Below are 18,859 nucleotides of genomic sequence, written 5' to 3'. Positions count from 1 at the left end.
TGCTGAATACTACTCACTGCTGTTCAGAGCAGTTCAGGAGAACTGCAGCCTGCCGCGCTGAACTCCGTCTGTCGGCACCAGGTGAGTATATATATATTTTTTATTTTTACACATTTCTGGATGAATTGCAGGAAAGGGCTTATATATTTAACCCCTTTCCGACAATTCATCCCGCGATCGCCGGCAGCCCATTGCATTCAGTGGAGTCGGCTGTATTGACGGCTCCATTGAATTCAATGGGCTAACATCGTTCTTCTCTGCCACAGCTGTTACAGCTGTGGCAGAGGAGAACTTGCTGTGTCGTTCCCATCATTTTCTTGAATTGCCAAGATTTTCACACATGAAAACCTTAGCGAGCATCGGCGAAATACAAAAATGTTCCGGTCGCCCATTGACTTCAATGGGGTTCGTTATTCGAAACGAACACCCGAACATCGCGGGAAGTTCGTTTCGAATAACGCGAACCCGAACATTTTGGTGTTCGCTCATCTTTACATAACACCTATACTGTTCTGCGTGTACAGTGCATTACACAGAGTTTAGGGAAAGAGCTGCTTATATAGGGAAAGTGTTAGAGTAGGACCCTGTCTTCAAGAGCCCCATCGGTCCTTCTTAGGGCTACTCCTCATCGTGTGCAATACCATTGTGGCTGGCTGAGAGCAGTAGTGCACCATTTTTTTTTTTAAAACATCTATCCCTCTGCAGTGCATTATAGCTATAGCATTCTCAGTCTGCAGTGCATTAGGCAGAGTTGAGGAAGAGAGCTGCTTATATAGGGAAAGTGTTTGAGTAGGATCCTGTCTTCAAGAACCCCAATGGTCCTTCTTAGGGCTACTCCTCATCGTGTGCATTACAGTTGTGGATGCCTGGGAGCAGTAGTGCACCAGTTCTTTTTTTTTTTTTTTTAAAGAACTGGTGCACTACCCCCTCTGCAGAGCATCTATCCCTCTGCAGAGCATTACAGCTATAGCAGCTTACTCTTATCGCTAATTAGTACACAAATATTTCCTGGCCCACTGCAGAACAGCATTTCACAGATACCATTCTATGTGTTGGGTGAAGTTGCCGCAGTTATCAGCACAATCCACTGTATGGCTGTATAGCTTTCTGCCCCAGTGCAGACCGTCGCACAATAGCCTTTCCTTGGGTGCGATGAAGTTGCCGCAGTTATTAGCACTGTTTACTGGCTGTATAGCTTTCTGCCCCTGGGCAGAGCATCACACAATACCCTTTCGTTGGGTGCGGTGACGTTGCCCCTGTTATCAGCACTATCCACTGGCTGTATAGCTTTCTGCGCTTGGGCAAAGCATCACACAATACCCTTTCTTGGGTGTGGTGAAGTTGCCCCTGTTATCAGCGCTATCCAATGGCTGTATAGCTTTCTTCCCCTGGGTAGAGCATCACACAATACCCTTTCTTGGGTGTGGTGAAGTTGCCGCAGTTATTAGCACTGTTCACTGGCTGTATAGCTTTCTGCCCCTGGGCAGAGCATCGCACAATACCCTTTCCGTGGGTGCGGTGAAGTTGCCGCTGTTATCAGCACTGTCCACTGGCTGTATAGCTTTCTGCCCCTGGGCAGAGCATCGCACAATACCCTTTGCGTGGGTGCGGTGAAGTTGCCCCTGTTATCAGCGCTATCCACTGGCTGTATTGCTTTCTTCCCCCTGGGCAGAGCGTCGCACAATACCCTTTCCTTGAGTGCGCTGAAGTTGCTGCAGTTATTAGCACTGTTCACTGGCTGTATAGCTTTCTGCCCCTGGGCAGAGCGTCGCACAATACCCTTTCCTTGGGTGCGGTGAAGTTGCCGCAGTTACCAGCACTTTTTTGGCCCTGATCTATCCTTAATCCGACATTATGAGGAGTAGGGGTAAGGGTTGAGGACATGGAAGCGCCCGTGGGCGTGCAAGTGAGGGTGCGGGCACAGGTTGAGGTCCTGGTGACAGCTGGCTGCTGAGGGATTAGGAGAGCACCAAGTCCCTACGCTCCCCACCTTCATATCACAATTTGCGGGTCTGCGTGGTAGACCTTTATTACAAGAACAGCAGTGCGAGCAGGTCCTGTCGTGGATGGCAGATAATAGGTCTAGCAATGTATCAAACCCCAAGTCTTCTATGCAGTCCACTTCTCCCGGCCTAGGGACTGTACCTCTGAATCCTCTGGCTACTCCTCCTTCCTCCCAGCCTCCTCACTCCATGAAAATGACATATTCTGAGCAGGCAGACTCCCAGGAACAGTTCCTCTCTCACCTGAGGAGTTTGTCGTGACCGAGGCCCAACCTTTGGAAAGTTCCCGTAGTCCGGGTGATAAGGCTGGGGACTTCCAGCAACTGTCTCAAGAGCTTTTTGTGGGTGAGCATGATGAGACACAGTTGTCTGTCAGTGAGGTAGTAGTAAGGGCAGTATGTCCGTGGGAGGAGCGCACAGAAGATTTGGAGGAAGAGCTGCTGGACGATGAGGTGACTGCCCCCACCTGGTTTGCTAAGCCTACTGAGGACAGGGCTTCAGAGGGGGAGGCAAGTGCAGCAGCAGGACAGGTTGGAAGAGGCAGTGAAGTGGCCAGGGGTAAAGGCATGGGTAGAGCGAAGAATCCCCCAACTGTTTCTCAAAGCACCCCCTCGTTGCAAGCCTCCGTATAGAGGGCTAGGTGTTCAAAGGTGTGGATGTTTTTAAGTGAGAGCGTGGATGACCGATGAACTGTGGTGTGCAACCTGTGTCGCACCACGATCAGCCAGGGAGCCACCACCACCAGCATGCGCAGGCATATGATGACCAAGCACCCTGCAAAGTGGGACAAGGCCATTCATCACCTCCTGGTAACACCACTGCCTCTTCCCCTGAGCCACAACCTGCCACACAGATCTAATCCCCCTTCCAGGACGCAGGCACAAGCGCCTACCTGCCTGCACCCACACCCTCACCTACACGGTCCTCCAGTCCATCCAGCAATGTCTCTCAGCACAGCGTTCAGCTGTCGCTAACACAAGCGTTGGAGTGAAAGTGGAAATACGCCGCCCTCACCAATGCTGTTACTTGGAAGGTCCACTTAACCACAGACACGTAGACAAGTACTGGCGGGCAGGGCAACTATATCTCCCTGACGGCACATTGGGTGAACTTGGTGGAGGCTGGGACCGAGTTAGAGCATGGGACCGCTCATGTCCTACCCACACCCAGAATAGCAGGTCCTACCTCGGTGCTGGTATCTGCGGCATTTTATGCCACCTCCTCCAAACCCTCCCCCTCCTCCTCCGTCACCTCTACCTCTTAATTAAGAAGTGTGAGCACGTCGCCAGCAGTCGGTATCGCTCGGCAGCACAGCAGTGAGGAAGCGTCAGCAAGCCGTGCTGAAACTAATCAGCTTAGGTGACAAGAGCCACATGGCCCCCAAGCTGTTGCAGGGTCTGACAGAGTGGACTGACCTCTGGCTTTCACTGCTGAGCCTCCAACCGGGCATGGTCATGTGTGACAACGGCCGTAACCTGGTGGCAGCCCTGCAGCTCGGCAGCCTCACACACGTGCCATGCCTGGCCCACATCTTCAATCTGGTGGTTCAGCGGTTTCTGAATAACTATCCCCACATTGTCTGACCTGCTCGGCAAGGTGCGCCACGTCTGCACACGTTTCTGCAAGTCCACCACGGACACTGGCACCCTGAGGACCCTGAGTGTCAGTTTTAGCTGCCAGAGCAATGACTGTGGGTGACATGCCCACACGCTGGAATTCTACGCTGCACATGTTGGCCAGGCTGTACGAGCAGCGTGGAGCAATAGTGGAATACCAGCTGCAACATGGGCAGCAGAGTGGTAGTCAGCCTCCGCAATTCTTTACTGAGGAGTGGGCATGGATGGCAGACATCTGCCAGGTCCTCAGAAACTTTGAGGAGTCCACCCAAATGGTGAGCGGCGATGCGGCCATCATTAGCATTACCATCCCGCTGTTTCGCCTGCTGAGAAGTTGGCTGCTAAGCATAAAGGCCAACGCTTTGCATTTGGAGCAGGAGATGGGGGATGACAGTATGTCACTTGATAGTCAGACCACCCTCATGTCTATATCTCAGTGCATTTTGGAGGAGGAGCTGGAAGGGGAGGAGGAGGAGGAAGAGGGGGAAGAGACAGCTGGGCACACTGCAGAGGGTACCCATGCTGCTTGCCTCTCATCTGTTCAGCGTGTATGGGCTGAAGAGGAGGAGGTGGAGGATCCTGAAAGTCATCCTCCTAGTGAGGACAGCGATGCGTTGCGTACTGAGACCCTGGCACACATGGTTGACTTCATGTTAGGCTACCCCTCACATGACCCTCACATTAGAAGCATTCTGGCCAACATGGATTACTGGGTGTACACCCTTCTAGACCCACAGTATAAGGAGAACCTTTCCACTCTCATTCCCAAAAAGGAAAGGGGTACAAGAGTGATGCAATACCACAGGGCCCTGGTGGAAAAAGTGATGCTTAAGTTCCCATTTGACAGCACTAGTGGCAGAAGACGCAGTTCCAAGGGCCAAGTAGCAGGGGAGGCGCGGGGATCAGGCAGCATGTTCAGCGCTGGCAGGGGAACACTTTCCAAGGCCTTTGCCAGTTTTATGGCTCCCAAGCAAGACTGTGTCACCACTCCCCAGTCAAGGCTGAGTCAGAGGGAGCACTGTAAAAAGATAGTGAGGGAGTACATAGCCAATCGTACCACCATACTCCGTGATGCCTCTGCTCCATACCACTATTGGGTGTCAAAGCTGGAAACGTGGCACGAACTTGCGCTGTACGTCCTGTAGGTGCTGGCCTGCCCTGCTGCTAGTGTCTTATCAGAGAGGGTGTTTAGTGCAGCTGGGGGAATCCTCACAGATAAGCGTACCCGCCTGTCAACTGCCAGCGCTGACATGCTTACACTCATAAAGATGCACCCTCTATTACCACAAAAAAAGGGGGAATTAGCTTCATCAATCACTCTCAGATATTATTACTTCTCCTATTCCTCCTCCTAAAGCAGCATGTCATCACGCTGAACTGCCAATTTGTCTGTGGCCCAAAAGCCTTTGTTTAAAACTTTTTTACAATTTTTAAAAGTCTCAAAAGTTTTTATACTTTAACTGAAACCAATTTTTTTCACAGGGCTGCCTCCAGACTCTGTTACAAATTAAGCAACAGAGAGCTGTATCTTTAAAATATGTTTATGGGTTTCACCTGCCCTCCCGGTTGAGCAATTTTTTAGGGGTACACTTATACTCTTGGTAACTACATTTTTTCAGGTGTTCGCCTATACTCTTGGTACACCAATGTTTCAGGGGTTTGCCTAGACTCTTGCTACAGAAATGTTACAGGGGTTCGCCTATACCCTTGCTACAGAAATGTTACTGGGGTCCACCTATACTCTTGCTACAGAAACGTTACTGGGGTCCATCTATACTCTTGCTACAAAAATGTTACATTGCTTCGCCTATACTTTTGCTACAGAAATGTTACAGGGGTTCACCTATACTTTTGCTACAGAAATGTTACAGGGGTCCACCTATACTTTTGTTAGAGAAATGTTACAGGGGTTCGCCTATACTTTTGCTACAGAAATGTTACTGGGGTCCACCTATACTTTTGCTACATAAATGTTACTGGGGTCTGCCTATACTCTTGCTACAGAAATGTTACAGGGGTCCGCCTATACTCTTGCTACAGAAATATTACAGGGGTCCACCTCTGAGTTCTTCCTATCTATACTATCTTTGTGCACCCACAGCATAGGCGAGCCCAAGGAACTCAAAGACTTCCCATTGTGGTGTTGAGCTATCTGACACATACACAGAATGAATTGTGTGGGGACACATGTATTTCCCATTGCTATGTAACTCACGGCACCTTGGGTCACACAAGGTGGAGGCTGGGACCGAGCCTGACCATGGGCCCGCTCACATGCTTCCCACACAGACTATTACTGCATTGTGGAGATGTGTAGAAGTGCTGGCACCTGAGTCCCCTTTATGCCCACTTTTGCGGTTCCTGAAAATTTTGTGACATAGGTGGCACGGGATTGGAATGATGATCATACGTCGATTTACCATCAATTTTCAACAGCATTGTGGGCTATCGCCCACACTTTCAAAGAGGGTCGCTGCCTAGCCCTGCCAACCCTCTGCAGTGTGTGCCTCTGGTTCCTCCTCACCGCAGACACACTTATAAATAGACATGAGGGTGGTGTGGCTATCAATTGAGCGTGTGGCATGAGGAGAGCTGAACACTGCACAGGGAAAATTTTGTGGACGCAGGGTCATGCAGGGTTTTGGACAGCAATGCCAGCATGCAACCCAGGGGAAGAGGCAGCGGTGTCACCCGAAGGCAGTGATTGTCCTTGGTTGCAGGTAGTGTGGTGCTTAGCTAAGATGTGCCAGTGCATGCGTCTTGCTAATGAGGGTCTTTCCCAAGTAAATTGTTAGGGGGGTGACGCCAGGCTCTTGCCCCCACTTTGGCTTAATAGTGGGACCTAGGAGCCTCAGGTGCAGCCATGCATGCTGCTCCTGCCCTTCCCTATCTGTTTCTGTGGTGTTTCCATGGCTTTCTGATGTTTTCAGGTGTTTCACAAGTCATCACCTATGCGGATCATCAGTCCCATACAAAAATGCTTGAGTCCCCCATTGATTTCAATGGGGTTCGTTACTCGAAACGAGCTCTCGAACATTATGAAAAGTTTGACTCGAGCAATGAGCACCCGAGCATTTTGGTGCTCGCTCATCCCTAAAAACAATAATAATATATTTCAGATGACATCATTGCAATTCAATTGGATAGTCTTAGTGATACAGAAATTTGCTTAATTTAGTGAGCTACATTTTTCCCAAATTATATTTTAAGTATTAAGATGGCAATGCTGTAACATTACTAACCTGCATAATTCGCTTTGAAGGCAACTTGGGATCACTTGAAGGCAAGATATGGGGACTTCAGAATGAGCTGTGCATGATTTGATATGGAGAGCATCTCTAGCACGAAGGCAAGTTTCATGAGATTGATCACAGTAACAAAAAGCCAGCATTTGGGACATATTGAAAGGCATAGTTTCATAAAATGCTCGTATTGTTCTTGTGCAGTTTTCTACATTACATCTGGTTTCATTGACTGAACAAGCCTTCATAAGGGCAGCCAGATGTCTATTGCATACTGTATCTCCAATGCAGAGTGTGGCAACATCCAAGCAGGACTTGGGACCTGCAAAATCTGTAAAATCAGGAGTAGAGATGAGCGAACGTGTTCTTCCGAGCTTGATATTCGTGCGAATATTAGGGTGTTCGGTATGTTCGTTATCCGTAACGAACACCATGCGGTGTCCGGGTTACTTAAACTTTCTTCCCTGAGACGTTAGCGCTTTTTTTTGGCCAATATAAAGACAGGGAAGGCATTACAACTTCCCCCTGAAACGTTTAAGCCCTATACCACCCCCCTGCTGTGAGTGGCTGGGGAGATCAGGTGTCCGCCTGATATGAAAGTCTGCCCCTCCCGCGGTTCGCTATGGATGCATTCTATATGCGCTCAATGGGGCCAGCGGCAGCAGCGCTGACCCCATTGAGAACATATAGAAGACAAATCCTTCTTCTCTGGCACAGCTGTAACAGCTGTAGCAGAGAAGAACGATGTTTGCCCATTGAATTCAATGGAGCGGCAATACAGCATGTTCCACTGAATGCAATGGGCTGCCGGCGATCGCAGGATGAATGGTCGGAAAGGGGTTAAATATATAACCCCTTTCCTGCAATTCATCCAGAAATGTGTTACACTAAAAATATATACCGGCGTATAAGGCGACGGGGCGTATAAGACGACCCCCCAACTGTCACCTTATACGCCGGCAATACAGTGGAGCAAAGAATAAAAAGCATTACTTACGTTTTTAGATGATCTGCGGCGCTCCTGCAGGCTGTCACTCCCTCCTGGTCCACGGCAGAGTATTGCTTTCTCCACGAAAGACTTTAAATCCCTGCCTCCAGAAAGACACGTGCCTTCAGCCAATCACAGCCAATGACAATGATGTCATTGAATGGCTGTGATTGGCTGTGTTTCTGGAGGCGGGGATTTCAAGGCTTGAAATCCCCGCCTCCAGAAACACAGCCAATCACAGCCATTCAATGACATCATTGTCATTGGCTGTGATTGGCTGAAGGCACGTGTCTTTCTGGAGGCAGGGATTTAAAGTCTTTCGTGGAGAAAGCAATACTCTGCCGTGGACCAGGAGGGAGTGACAGCCTGCAGGAGCACCGCAGATCATCTAAAAACGTAAGTAATGCTTTTTATTCTTTGCTCCACTGTATTGCCGGCGTATAAGGTGACAGTTGGGGGGTCGTCTTATACGCCCGGTCGCCTTATACGCCGGTATATATTTTTAGTGTAACACATTTCTGGATGAATTGCAGGAAAGGGGTTATATATTTAACCCCTTTCCGACCATTCATCCTGCGATCGCGGGCAGCCCATTGCATTCAGTGGAACATGCTGTATTGCCGCTCCATTGAATTCAATGGGCAAACATCGTTCTTCTCTGCTACAGCTGTTACAGCTGTGCCAGAGGAGGACGATCTTTATGCTGACAGTGGGGGGGGGGGGGGGGCACTCTTGCCGCTATTGTGGCTTAATAGTGGGACCTGTGAACTTGAGATGCAGCCCACCATGTAGCCCCTCGCCTGCCCTATCCGTCACTGTGTCATTCCCATCACTTTCTTGAATTGCCAAGATTTTCACACATGAAAACCTTAGCGAGCATCGGCGAAATACAAAAATGCTCTGGTCGCCCATTGACTTCAATGGGGTTCGTTGTTCGAAACGAACCCTCGAGCATCGCGGGAAGTTCGTTCCGAATAACGAACACCCGAACATTTTGGTGTTCGCTCATCTCTAATCAGGAGGTATATGAGTAAATATATAACATGGTAATATCCTTGGTGAACACAATCTTGCACTGATTAACAAAAATCACAAATTAACAAAAATGTTGTTATGCAGCATTGCATACAAGAGCATTTGGAAATAATTTGCTCCTCAATATAAGGACTCCTCCTATGCACTATTAGTTTATTAAGTTGTGTAGGTGGGTTATGCAATAATAGTCTCTAGAGATGAGCGAGCGTACTCGTCCGAGCTTGATGCTCGCACGAGTATTAGGGTACTCGAAATGCTCGTTACTCGAGACGAGCACCACGCGGTACTCGAGTCAATTCTATTTCCATCCTTGCATGTTTTGCGCCATTTTCTGGCCAACAGACATACAGGGAAGGCATTAAAACTTCCTCCTGTGACGTTCCAGCCCTATCCCACCCCCCTGCAGTGAGTGGCTGGCGAAATCAAGTGACCGTCGAGTATATAAAGCAGTCCCGCCCGCTGCTCGCCTCAGACACACGCTGGCGGGGATTAGGGAAAGTGCTGCTGCTGCTATAGGGAGAGTGTTAGCGTCTTCAAGAACCCCAACGGTCCTTCTTAGGGCCACATCTGACTATGTGCATTACTGTTGTGGCTGCTGGGAGCAGTTTTGCACAATTTTTTTGTTTTCATCTTGGGTTATGCAGACTATTGCGTTGTTAGTCTGCAGCCAATTATACAGAGTATAGGGGCAGTACTGGTCAGGCAGGGACAGTGCTAGTGTACAATCCTGTCAACAAGTACCCCAACGGTCCTTCTTAGGGCTATCTCTGACCGTGTGCATTACTGTTGTGGCAGCTGGGGGCAGTTTTGCACTTTTTTTTTTCATCTTGGGCTGTGCAGACTATTGCGCTCTTAGTCTGCAGCCAATTATACAGAGTATAAGGGCAGTACTGGTTAGGCAGGGACAGTGGTAGTGTAGAATCCTGTCAGCAAGTACCCCAAAAAAGCTCCTCCTTAGGGCTACCTGTGAGCGTGTGCATTACTGTTGTAGTGGCTCACTATTAGCCAGCTAGGCCTTTCTGCAGCCCAGCGTATAATTTTTTTCGACCTACAGTGTGCGTTACATAACCGCTGTGACCCTCCAAGTGCAGGCCAATAATTGCCTAATTTTTTACACTGCTCTGTGCGACCTGTCAACTTCACACGCAGCGTTCGCCCACAGCCGCTAATACAGGGAAAGACATATACACGCAATCTAGGCTGTTTGCTTTTTCAAAAAATACTGCCTATACTTCTGCCACATAAATGTTACAGGGGTCTGCCCATACTGCTGCCACTTAAATGTCACAGGAGTCTGCCTATACTTCTGCCACGTAAAAGTTACAGGGGGTCTGCGTATACTTCTACTACAAAAATGGTAATGGGGTCTGTCTATACTTCTACTACAGACATGTTTCAGGGGTCTGCCATGCTGTTGCTACATAAATGTTACAGGGTTCTGCTTATACTGCTGCTACAGAAATGCTACAGGGGTCTGCCTATACTGCTGCTACATAACTGTTACTGGGGTCTGCCTATACTGCTGCTACATAACTGTTACTGGGGTCTGCCTATACTTCTGGCACATAAATGTTACAGGGGTCTGCCTATACTGCTGCCACTTAAATGTCACAGGAGTCTGCCTTTACTTCTGCTACAAGAATGTTACTGGGGTCTGCCTATACTTCTGCCACGTAAAAGTTACAGGGGGTCTGCGTATACTTCTGCTACAAAAATGGTAATGGGGCCTGTCTATACTTCTACTACAGACATGTTTCAGGGGTCTGCCATGCTTTTGCTACATAAATGTTACAGGGGTCTGCCTATACTGCTGCTACAGAAATGATACTGGGGTCTGCCTATACTGCTGCTACATAACTGTTACTGGGGTCTGCCTATACTTCTGCCACATAAATGTTACAGGGGTCTGCCTATACTGCTGCCGCTTAAATGTCACAGGAGTCTGCCTACACTTCTGCCACGTAAAAGTTACAGGGGGTCTGCGTATACTTCTGCTACAAAAATGGTAATGGGGTCTGTCTATACTTCTACTACAGACATGTTTCAGGGGTCTGCCTATGCTTCTGCTACATAAATGTTACAGGGGTCTGCCTATACTGCTGCTACATAACTGTTACTGGGGTCTGCCTATACTGCTGCTACATAACTGTTACTGGGGTCTGCCTATACTTCTGCCACTTAAATGTCACAGGAGTCTGCCTATACTTCTGCTACAAGAATGTTACTGGGGTCTGCCTATGCTTCTGCTACAGAAATGTTACTGGGTTCTGCTTATACTGCGGCGACAGACATGTTACTGGGGTCTGCCTTTACTTCTACAGAAATGGTACTGGGGTCTGCCTATACTACTGCTACAAAAATGTTACAGGGGCCTGCCTATGCTTCTGCTACATTAATGTTTCAGGGGTCTGCTTATACTGCTGCTACATAAATGTTACAGCGGTCTGCCTATACTGGTGCTACAGAAACGTTACTGGAGCCTGCCTATACTGTTGCTACAGAAATGTTACTCGGCTCTATCTATACTGTTACAACAGAAATGTTACTGGGGTCTGTCTATACTTCTGCTAATGAAATGTTACTGTGGTCTGTCTATACTGTTACTACAGAAATGTTACTGGGGTCTCCCTAGACGTCTGCAACATAACTGTTACTAGGGTCAGCTTATACCTTTGCTACTGGAATATTACAGGGGTCTGTGTATACTATGGGTGTACTAAGTCTTCCTATCGCGGTGTGCTACCTATCTGGCCCGGAAAAAAAAAAAACAGACTGTCTAGGACATGGCGTGTGGGCTGCAGCCAACATGTTTTTCCTCTCACGTAACCTCAGCTATCCGGGGCACTGCAATGGGATTTCTTTATGTACCGTCTGTGGGTTCCTGCTAGCCACCCATGCTGCGGGTGTACACAGACTTGCCATAGCGGAGTTGTACCTGCCTGGCACTTTAAAAAAAAAAAACAGAATGTCTAGGGCATGGCATGTGGGCCGCAGCCAACATGTATTTCCTCTCATGTAACCTCAGCTATCCGGGGCACTGCAATGGGATTTCTTTATGTACCGTCTGTGGGTTCCTGTGGGCCACCCATGCTGTGGGTGCACACTGACTTCCCATTGAGGTGTTTTACCTGTCTGTCCCCAAAACTGACAGACTTGGGTAGGGTGCAGAGTGCAGATGGTTTACCCCTTGCGTTGTCGATGAGGTATCCGACACCCAAACAGAATGAGTAGTGTGTGGACACATGGAGTCCCCATTGGACGCGGGGTCGTGCGGGGGGGTTGGGCAGCATGTAACCCAGGAGAAGAGGCAGTGGTGTATCCCGCAGGCAGTGATTGTGCTTGTTGGTTGGAGGTAGTGTGGTGTTTAGCTAAGGTGGGCCTTGCTAATGAGGATTTGTCCGAAGTAAAAATTGTTGGGGGGGGGGGGCACTCTTGCCGCTATTGTGGCTTAATAGTGAGACCTGGGAACCTGAGATGCAGCCCTGCATGTTGCCCCTCACCTGCCCTATCCGTTTCTGTGTCGTTTCCATCACTTTCGTAGGTTTTGCAGATTTGCACAAATGAAAACCTTAGCGAGCATCTGTCATATACAAAAATGCTCGAGCCGCCCATTGACTTCAATGGGGTTCGTTACTCGAAACGAACTCTCAAGCATCGCGGAAAGCTCAACTCGAGCAATGAGCACCCGAGCATTTTGGTGCTCGCTCATCTCTAATAGTCTCATCAGGTTATACAGTAGGTGCTTTTTTGACACTTTTAGTGAAAGAGTCTTTCCAAAGTTTTTACAAACGTATCAGTTCTTATGCCAATAAATCCGGCTAACGACAAAGTAATGTCCACAGGGCATCAAGAACATTATTAGCAGCTGGATCTATTATTTGCCTTCTGTATCTGCAGCCAAATGATGATGATTTGGATTGCAGAGTAGTTGAGGACCAGATATATTCAGTGTTTTCTTACTGAAATGCTGATAACACAACTTTTTACACTTGATGGGCCAATATATTTAAATACTTTAACTTTTTATGTGTTACATATGGTACTGCTATTGCTCTTATTAATACTTTCCAGATAGAGGGATCCAGAAATGTGTTTATTGATGTTTCCCAAATGGTAATATACCGTGTTTGAATAGCTGCTAATCTTTTTAGTTTAGTGGTAATAAAGCAACTGTAAAACATCCTAATTTAAATATTTTCTTCAGAAAAAAATGATGGCCTTCTATTCACTGCTACCCAACAATATGTGTGCATTGCAAAAGATCAGCCTCATACACTTGCTCAGAGACAATAAAACCCTTTAACCCCTTGAGTGGCACGCCCGGAAAAATTTCCGGGGACGAGCTCCACTGCCCATAGTGATATACCCCGGAAGATTTCCGGGCTATGTATCACTATGGGAGCTGCAGAGCACAATGCCACAAGCTGTGACAGTGTGCTCTGCCTGCACAGACCCACAGAGAACAAAGCAAGGGCTTTGAACAGCAGAAGATATTGCCGACATATCGGCAATGTCCTGGTTTGTTTACAGGTTGCCATAGAGACCATCGGCTTGTCAGAAGCAAGCCGATGGTCTCTGTGGCAGGGGAGAGCTAGTTGTTAGCTGTCAGAGAACAGCTAGGTACCTGCTCTTACAGCAGAGATCAGAGAAAACCTCCGATCTCTGCTGTGTTAACCCTTTACATGCTGCAGTCTATGTGACTGCAGCATGTAAAGGGCTGTCACTGCAGCATGTAAAGGGCTGTCACCATCGGACCCCCTGGAATGTGATCAGGGGTCCTAATGGGTCCCTGTGGAAGTCCCCTAAAGGGACAAAAAAAAAAAAAATTTTTTTTAAATAATAAAAAAAATTAAAAAAAAAATTATTTAAAAAATTAAAAAAAACACTTGTCTCCCTTTACTTTGTAAAAAATCAAAAATACAATCACACATGTGGTATCCGTGTGCGTCATAATGACCCAGAGAAGGAAGTTAATACATTATATAACCCCTTAAAGACATGGCCCCTTTTTTTCTTTTTTCCCCATTTCTTTTTTTCCTCCCCCCCCCCCCCCCCCCCCCCCGTTTAGAAAATCACAACTTGTCCCGCAAAAAACAAGCCCTCATATGGCCATGTCAATGGAAAAATGAAAACGTTATGGCTCTTGAGACGCAACTGCAAAACTAGTTGAAATTCAATGATTAGACCATTTTAAAAAACCTGCCCTGGTGGGCACGACAGGGTGGTAGGAAACCTGCCACTCAAGGGGTTAAAGGGTGCCAAAATCTAAGGTAATCCCCTGTCCACAAGTGGGGCTCTGACTGCTGGGATCCCCACCAATTTCAAGAAGGGAGGGGACTGAAAATTCAACACATCATTTAAGTGAAGGATGTGCATACTGTCTACCACTCCATTCCTTACCATAACAGCACTAGAGATTGCTGAGCTCTTGTACTGGGAAATCACCAGCACTGTCACTAAGATGAATGGAGTGGTGGAACACATATGCTTCCTCTGCTAAATTTATGTGGAGACCATTAGAGACCCTGGGATCAGTGCTCCCAGGTGCCAGACCCCCACTGGTCAAAAAGTTATCCCCTATCCTGTGGATAGAGGATAACTTTTCTATTTTGGTGCAAAACTTCATGTCTATACATTATTAAAATATTCTGATTCCTAAGATACACAAAAAATCATGAAACAATATTAAATTAAAGTCTACTGCAGCTAGAAATGATTGTAGCCCATAACACTGTGATGTACATTCCTGCTCTGTTTGATCATGATAAAATCAACATATTTGTAGGAGACACATTACCCATATTTTTCAACAAACTGGTTTCCCACTCTAAGTTAATTGTTTCTTGAGAAGAATCTGAAAAAAGGAAAAAAAAGTACTATGTATAATAATTATTATCAGACTATGCAATATTTAATTCACAAGTGAGAATATTCAATCTTCAGAAGCAAATTAATCAGGTAGCAAATGTATATATTTTATTGACCAGGTAACAGGATGTAATATATCAGCCCTTCACGTTACAATGCATCAGGTTACAATATTCTCAACACACAATGGTCTCTTATAGGCCATAGTAACTTCAAGCCACATTAAACATATAGTGACACAGACAGTAATGATCTGAACACTTTTGACCGGGTGGAAGATATGCAATCCCTTATTAGCTGAATAGTAGCACCTCTATACACTACAGTACTACATGATCTGTATTGCTCTTGTGCCAGCATGAGCCATCCCTTTGGACAGCAAGTGAGGATGGCTCTATTTTATTCTTCTGGTAGCCTGTAAATACTAAACAGGACTGAGAAGAAGCTTATGTTCTTAACATCGAGGCAGTTCTCTTACTGTTCTATGTAAGAACTTGCTTTATCTGTATCATTAACCTACTTAGTTTTTCTTAAAACCTTTAGAACCAAGGGCATACATGTAAGTTCGTTAGCTGCTGGGGTGGGTATTGAGCAGGCTCTAGAGCCAAGACTGTTTCATATCTGATAGTTGCAACTGTTTCATACAGTTGTCAGCTGCTGATTATAGCTGTGATCAAAGTTAGCTCCAATAACAACTATTTAGCTACTTAGATGCTAGAGTCAATGTCTCCCTTCCAGTACCCCATGGTGCTCCCCATGACAAAGTCATGGGGGTGTCAATGGCTTGCCATAGCAGCCTTAGGCCCAGTGAAAGCTGCTCCAGGTATGCCATGGCACCATGGATTTCATCCTATGAGGCCTTGCCTGTGGCCTGCTGCTAAACTACCTGTCAAATTCTATTTTTTTTTATATAAATTGTGGCCAGTTTAATATGAGCACATTTGTTTACGTCCATAAGGCGGATCTATAATACGGATGTACTACAGATGAAATTGCATCTATATTGCATCAGTATTTCCAGAGTGTTCCATCTGTATTTGCCTCCGCATTTGCTTTTATTGGTTTTATTTTGTACTTGCCAAGAATTGGGTGCTTTTTGACCAACAGAAAATAATACCAATGTCTGCAATATGGGGGCAAATACAGGAAACACTCATTAAATACTAATGTTGTATGAATACTTCTGTATTTTAAGCACCCTCTAATGACTATAATGAGCATATTTTTCATCAAAAAGGACAAAAGTAATGCATGAAACTATTGATTTTCATTAGCACCATATTATGGTCCACAAAACTCAAATTAAATACAGATTTATCACTTGTAAAATGTACTGCAATATTTCTGTATTACAGTATATTGTACTTTTTGTTAGGTTATTAATAGAGATGAGCGAGCACCAAAATGCTCGAGTGCTCGTTACTCGAGTCGAACTTTCAGTGATGCTCGAGAGTTCATTTCGAGTAACGAACCCCATTGAAGTCAATGGGCGACTCGAGCATTTTTGTATATGACTGGTGCTCCGCTAAGGTTTTCATTTGTGAAAATCTTAGCAAATCACCAAAGTCATGTAAAAAACACAGAAATGGATAGGGCAGGCGAGGAGCAACATGCAGGGCTGCATTTCGGGCTCCGAGGTCTCACTATTAAGCCACAATAATGGCACGAGTGAGACACCCCCCCCCCCCCCCACTGTCAGCATAACGATCGTTCTCCTCTGCCACAGCTGTAACAGCTGTGGCAGAGAAGAATGATGTTAACATAGTAACATAGTATGTAAGGCCGAATGAAGACATTGTCCATCTAGTCCAGCCTGTCTATCCTACTGTGTTGATCCAGAGGAAGGCAAAAAACCCCAAGGCCAGAAGCCAATTAGCCCTTTTGGGGGAAAAATTCCTTCCCGACTCCCTAATGGCAATCAGACTGTTCCCTGGATCAACCCCTAATAGTTCCTACCTGCCTGTATACCAGGATTGACACTTAACCTAATATTTATATCCTGTAATATACTTCTTCTCCAGAAAGACATCAAGTCCCCTTTTAAACTCCTCTATCGATTTTGCCATCACCACTTCCTCCGGTAGAGAGTTCCACAGTCTAACTGCTCTTACAGTAAAGAACCCCTTTCTATGTTGGTGATGAAACCTACTTTCCTCTAATCGTAGCGGATGTCCTCTTGTTACCTTTGTGGTCCTGGGTGTAAACAGATCACGGGAGAGATCCATGTGTTGTCCTCTCATGTACTTATACATGGTTATTTGGTCGCCTCTTAACCTTCTTTTTTCTAGAGTAAATAGTCCCAATTTGGATAGCCTCTCTGGGTATTCCAGTCCCGTCATTCCATGTATTAGTTTAGTTGCCCTTCTTTGAACCCCTTCAAGCACTGTGACATCTTTCCTGAGCATCGGTGTCCAGAATTGTACGCAGTACTCCATGTGAGGCCTGACAAGTGCCTTATATAGTGGAAGGATAATATTCTCGTCCTTCGCCCCTATACCTCTTTTAATGCACCCCAAGACTTTATTTGCCTTTGCAGCAGCTGACTGGCATTGGTTACTCCAGTTTAGTCTATTATCCACTAATACCCCTAGATCCTTTTCCATATCACTTTTCCCCAGCGGTACCCCATTAAGTGAATATTTGTGACATCCGTTCCTCCTGCCCATGTGCATAGTCTTACATTTTTCAACATTGAACTTCATTTGCCATTTTTCTGCCCAAGCCCCCATCTTATCCAGGTCCGTTTGTAGCCGCACATTGTCCTCCGTTGCATTAATTATATTGTATAATTTTGTGTCATCTGCAAATATTGATATTTTGCTGTGCAGCCCCTCTATCAGGTCATTAATAAATATGTTGAACAGAGTGGGGCCTAATACTGAACCCTGTGGCACCCCGCTAGCGACTGTGGTCCAATCAGAGTACGAACCATTTATTACCACCCTCTGCTTTCTATCGTTGAGCCAATTTTTTACCCACTTACACACGTTTTCGCCCAGTCCGAGCTGCCTCATTTTGTATATTAGCCTATTATGTGGCACGGTGTCAAAGGCTTTAGAGAAGTCCAGATATACAAGATCAATAGATTCTCCCTGGTCCAGCTTAGAGCTTACTTCATCGTAGAAACTGATCAGATTTGTCTGACATGAGCGACCCTTCATGAATCCATGCTGGTGAGGAGTTATTCCCTTAATCTCCTTGAGGTACTCATCCATGGCGTCTCTCAGAATCCCCTCGAAAATTTTTCCCGTTACTGAAGTGAGGCTTACTGGCCTGTAGTTACCAGGCTCACTTTTGCTCCCTTTTTTGTAAATTGGAACCACGTTGGCAATGCGCCAGTCCAATGGTACTACTCCGGTCTTGATAGTGTCTAGAAATATTAGGTATAGCGGCCTAGCTATCTCGTCACTTAGTTCCTTTAGTATCCTTGGGTGTAATCCATCTGGGCCCGGTGATTTATCAATTTTAGTTTTCTTTAGACGCTTCCGCACCTCCTCCTGCGTTAGGTATGAGATATTTTGTGAGGGGTTCGTTTTATTCCCCTGCATCTCGTGTGGCATTTCCTTTTCTTTGGTGAACACACTTGAGAAGAAGCTGTTTAGTAGATTTGCTTTCCCTTCGTCATCATCAATGATTTCTCCTGCATTGTTTTTTAAAGGGCCAGCGCTTTCCCTGCAAATCCTTTTGCTGTTTATGTAGTTGAAAAATAGCTTCGGGTTGTTTCTGCTCTCTTTTGCGATCCGTCTTTCTGCTTCCTCCTTGGCAGTTTTGATCGTATCTTTGCATATTTTGTTTTTTTCCCTGTATGATTTTAGCGCTTCTTCTCTGCCTTCTTGCTTTAGTAGTTTGAACGCTTTCTTCTTTTCGTTTATTGCCCCTCGTACCGTCTTGTCGAGCCACATTGGTTTCCTTTTAGCTGAGTTTCTTTTATTTTTAAAGGGAATGAACTGCTCACATGAGGTGATTAGGATCCTTTTGAACTTTTCCCATTTTTCCTCCGTACTGATATTTTTGAGGATGTTGTCCCAATTAATGTTACCGATAGTAGTTCTAAGCTCATCAAATTTTGCTTTACTAAAGTTTAGTTTCTTTGTCGCTCCCTGATGA

General features: G+C 46.2%; 1 protein-coding gene across 1 annotated transcript in view; it reads right to left on the bottom strand.

Annotated features, from left to right (window-relative positions):
• GFRAL (GDNF family receptor alpha like) overlaps window positions 1–18,859 on the bottom strand; it is a 68,436-nt gene that overhangs the window by 12,414 nt on the left and 37,163 nt on the right. Inside the window, exons 4-5 of the mRNA XM_066609272.1 lie at window positions 14,682–14,738; window positions 6,862–7,192 (exon numbers count right to left, since the gene is read on the bottom strand). Of these exons, the coding sequence (XP_066465369.1) occupies window positions 6,862–7,192; window positions 14,682–14,738 (388 nt within the window). The remainder of the gene's footprint in view (window positions 1–6,861; window positions 7,193–14,681; window positions 14,739–18,859) is intronic.

The sequence above is a fragment of the Eleutherodactylus coqui genome, chromosome 1, assembly GCF_035609145.1.
Source record: "Eleutherodactylus coqui strain aEleCoq1 chromosome 1, aEleCoq1.hap1, whole genome shotgun sequence".
Taxonomy (NCBI): domain Eukaryota; kingdom Metazoa; phylum Chordata; class Amphibia; order Anura; family Eleutherodactylidae; genus Eleutherodactylus; species Eleutherodactylus coqui.
The sequence above is the reverse complement of the archived record's forward strand: the minus strand, read 5'-3'. Positions and strand labels throughout refer to the sequence as shown.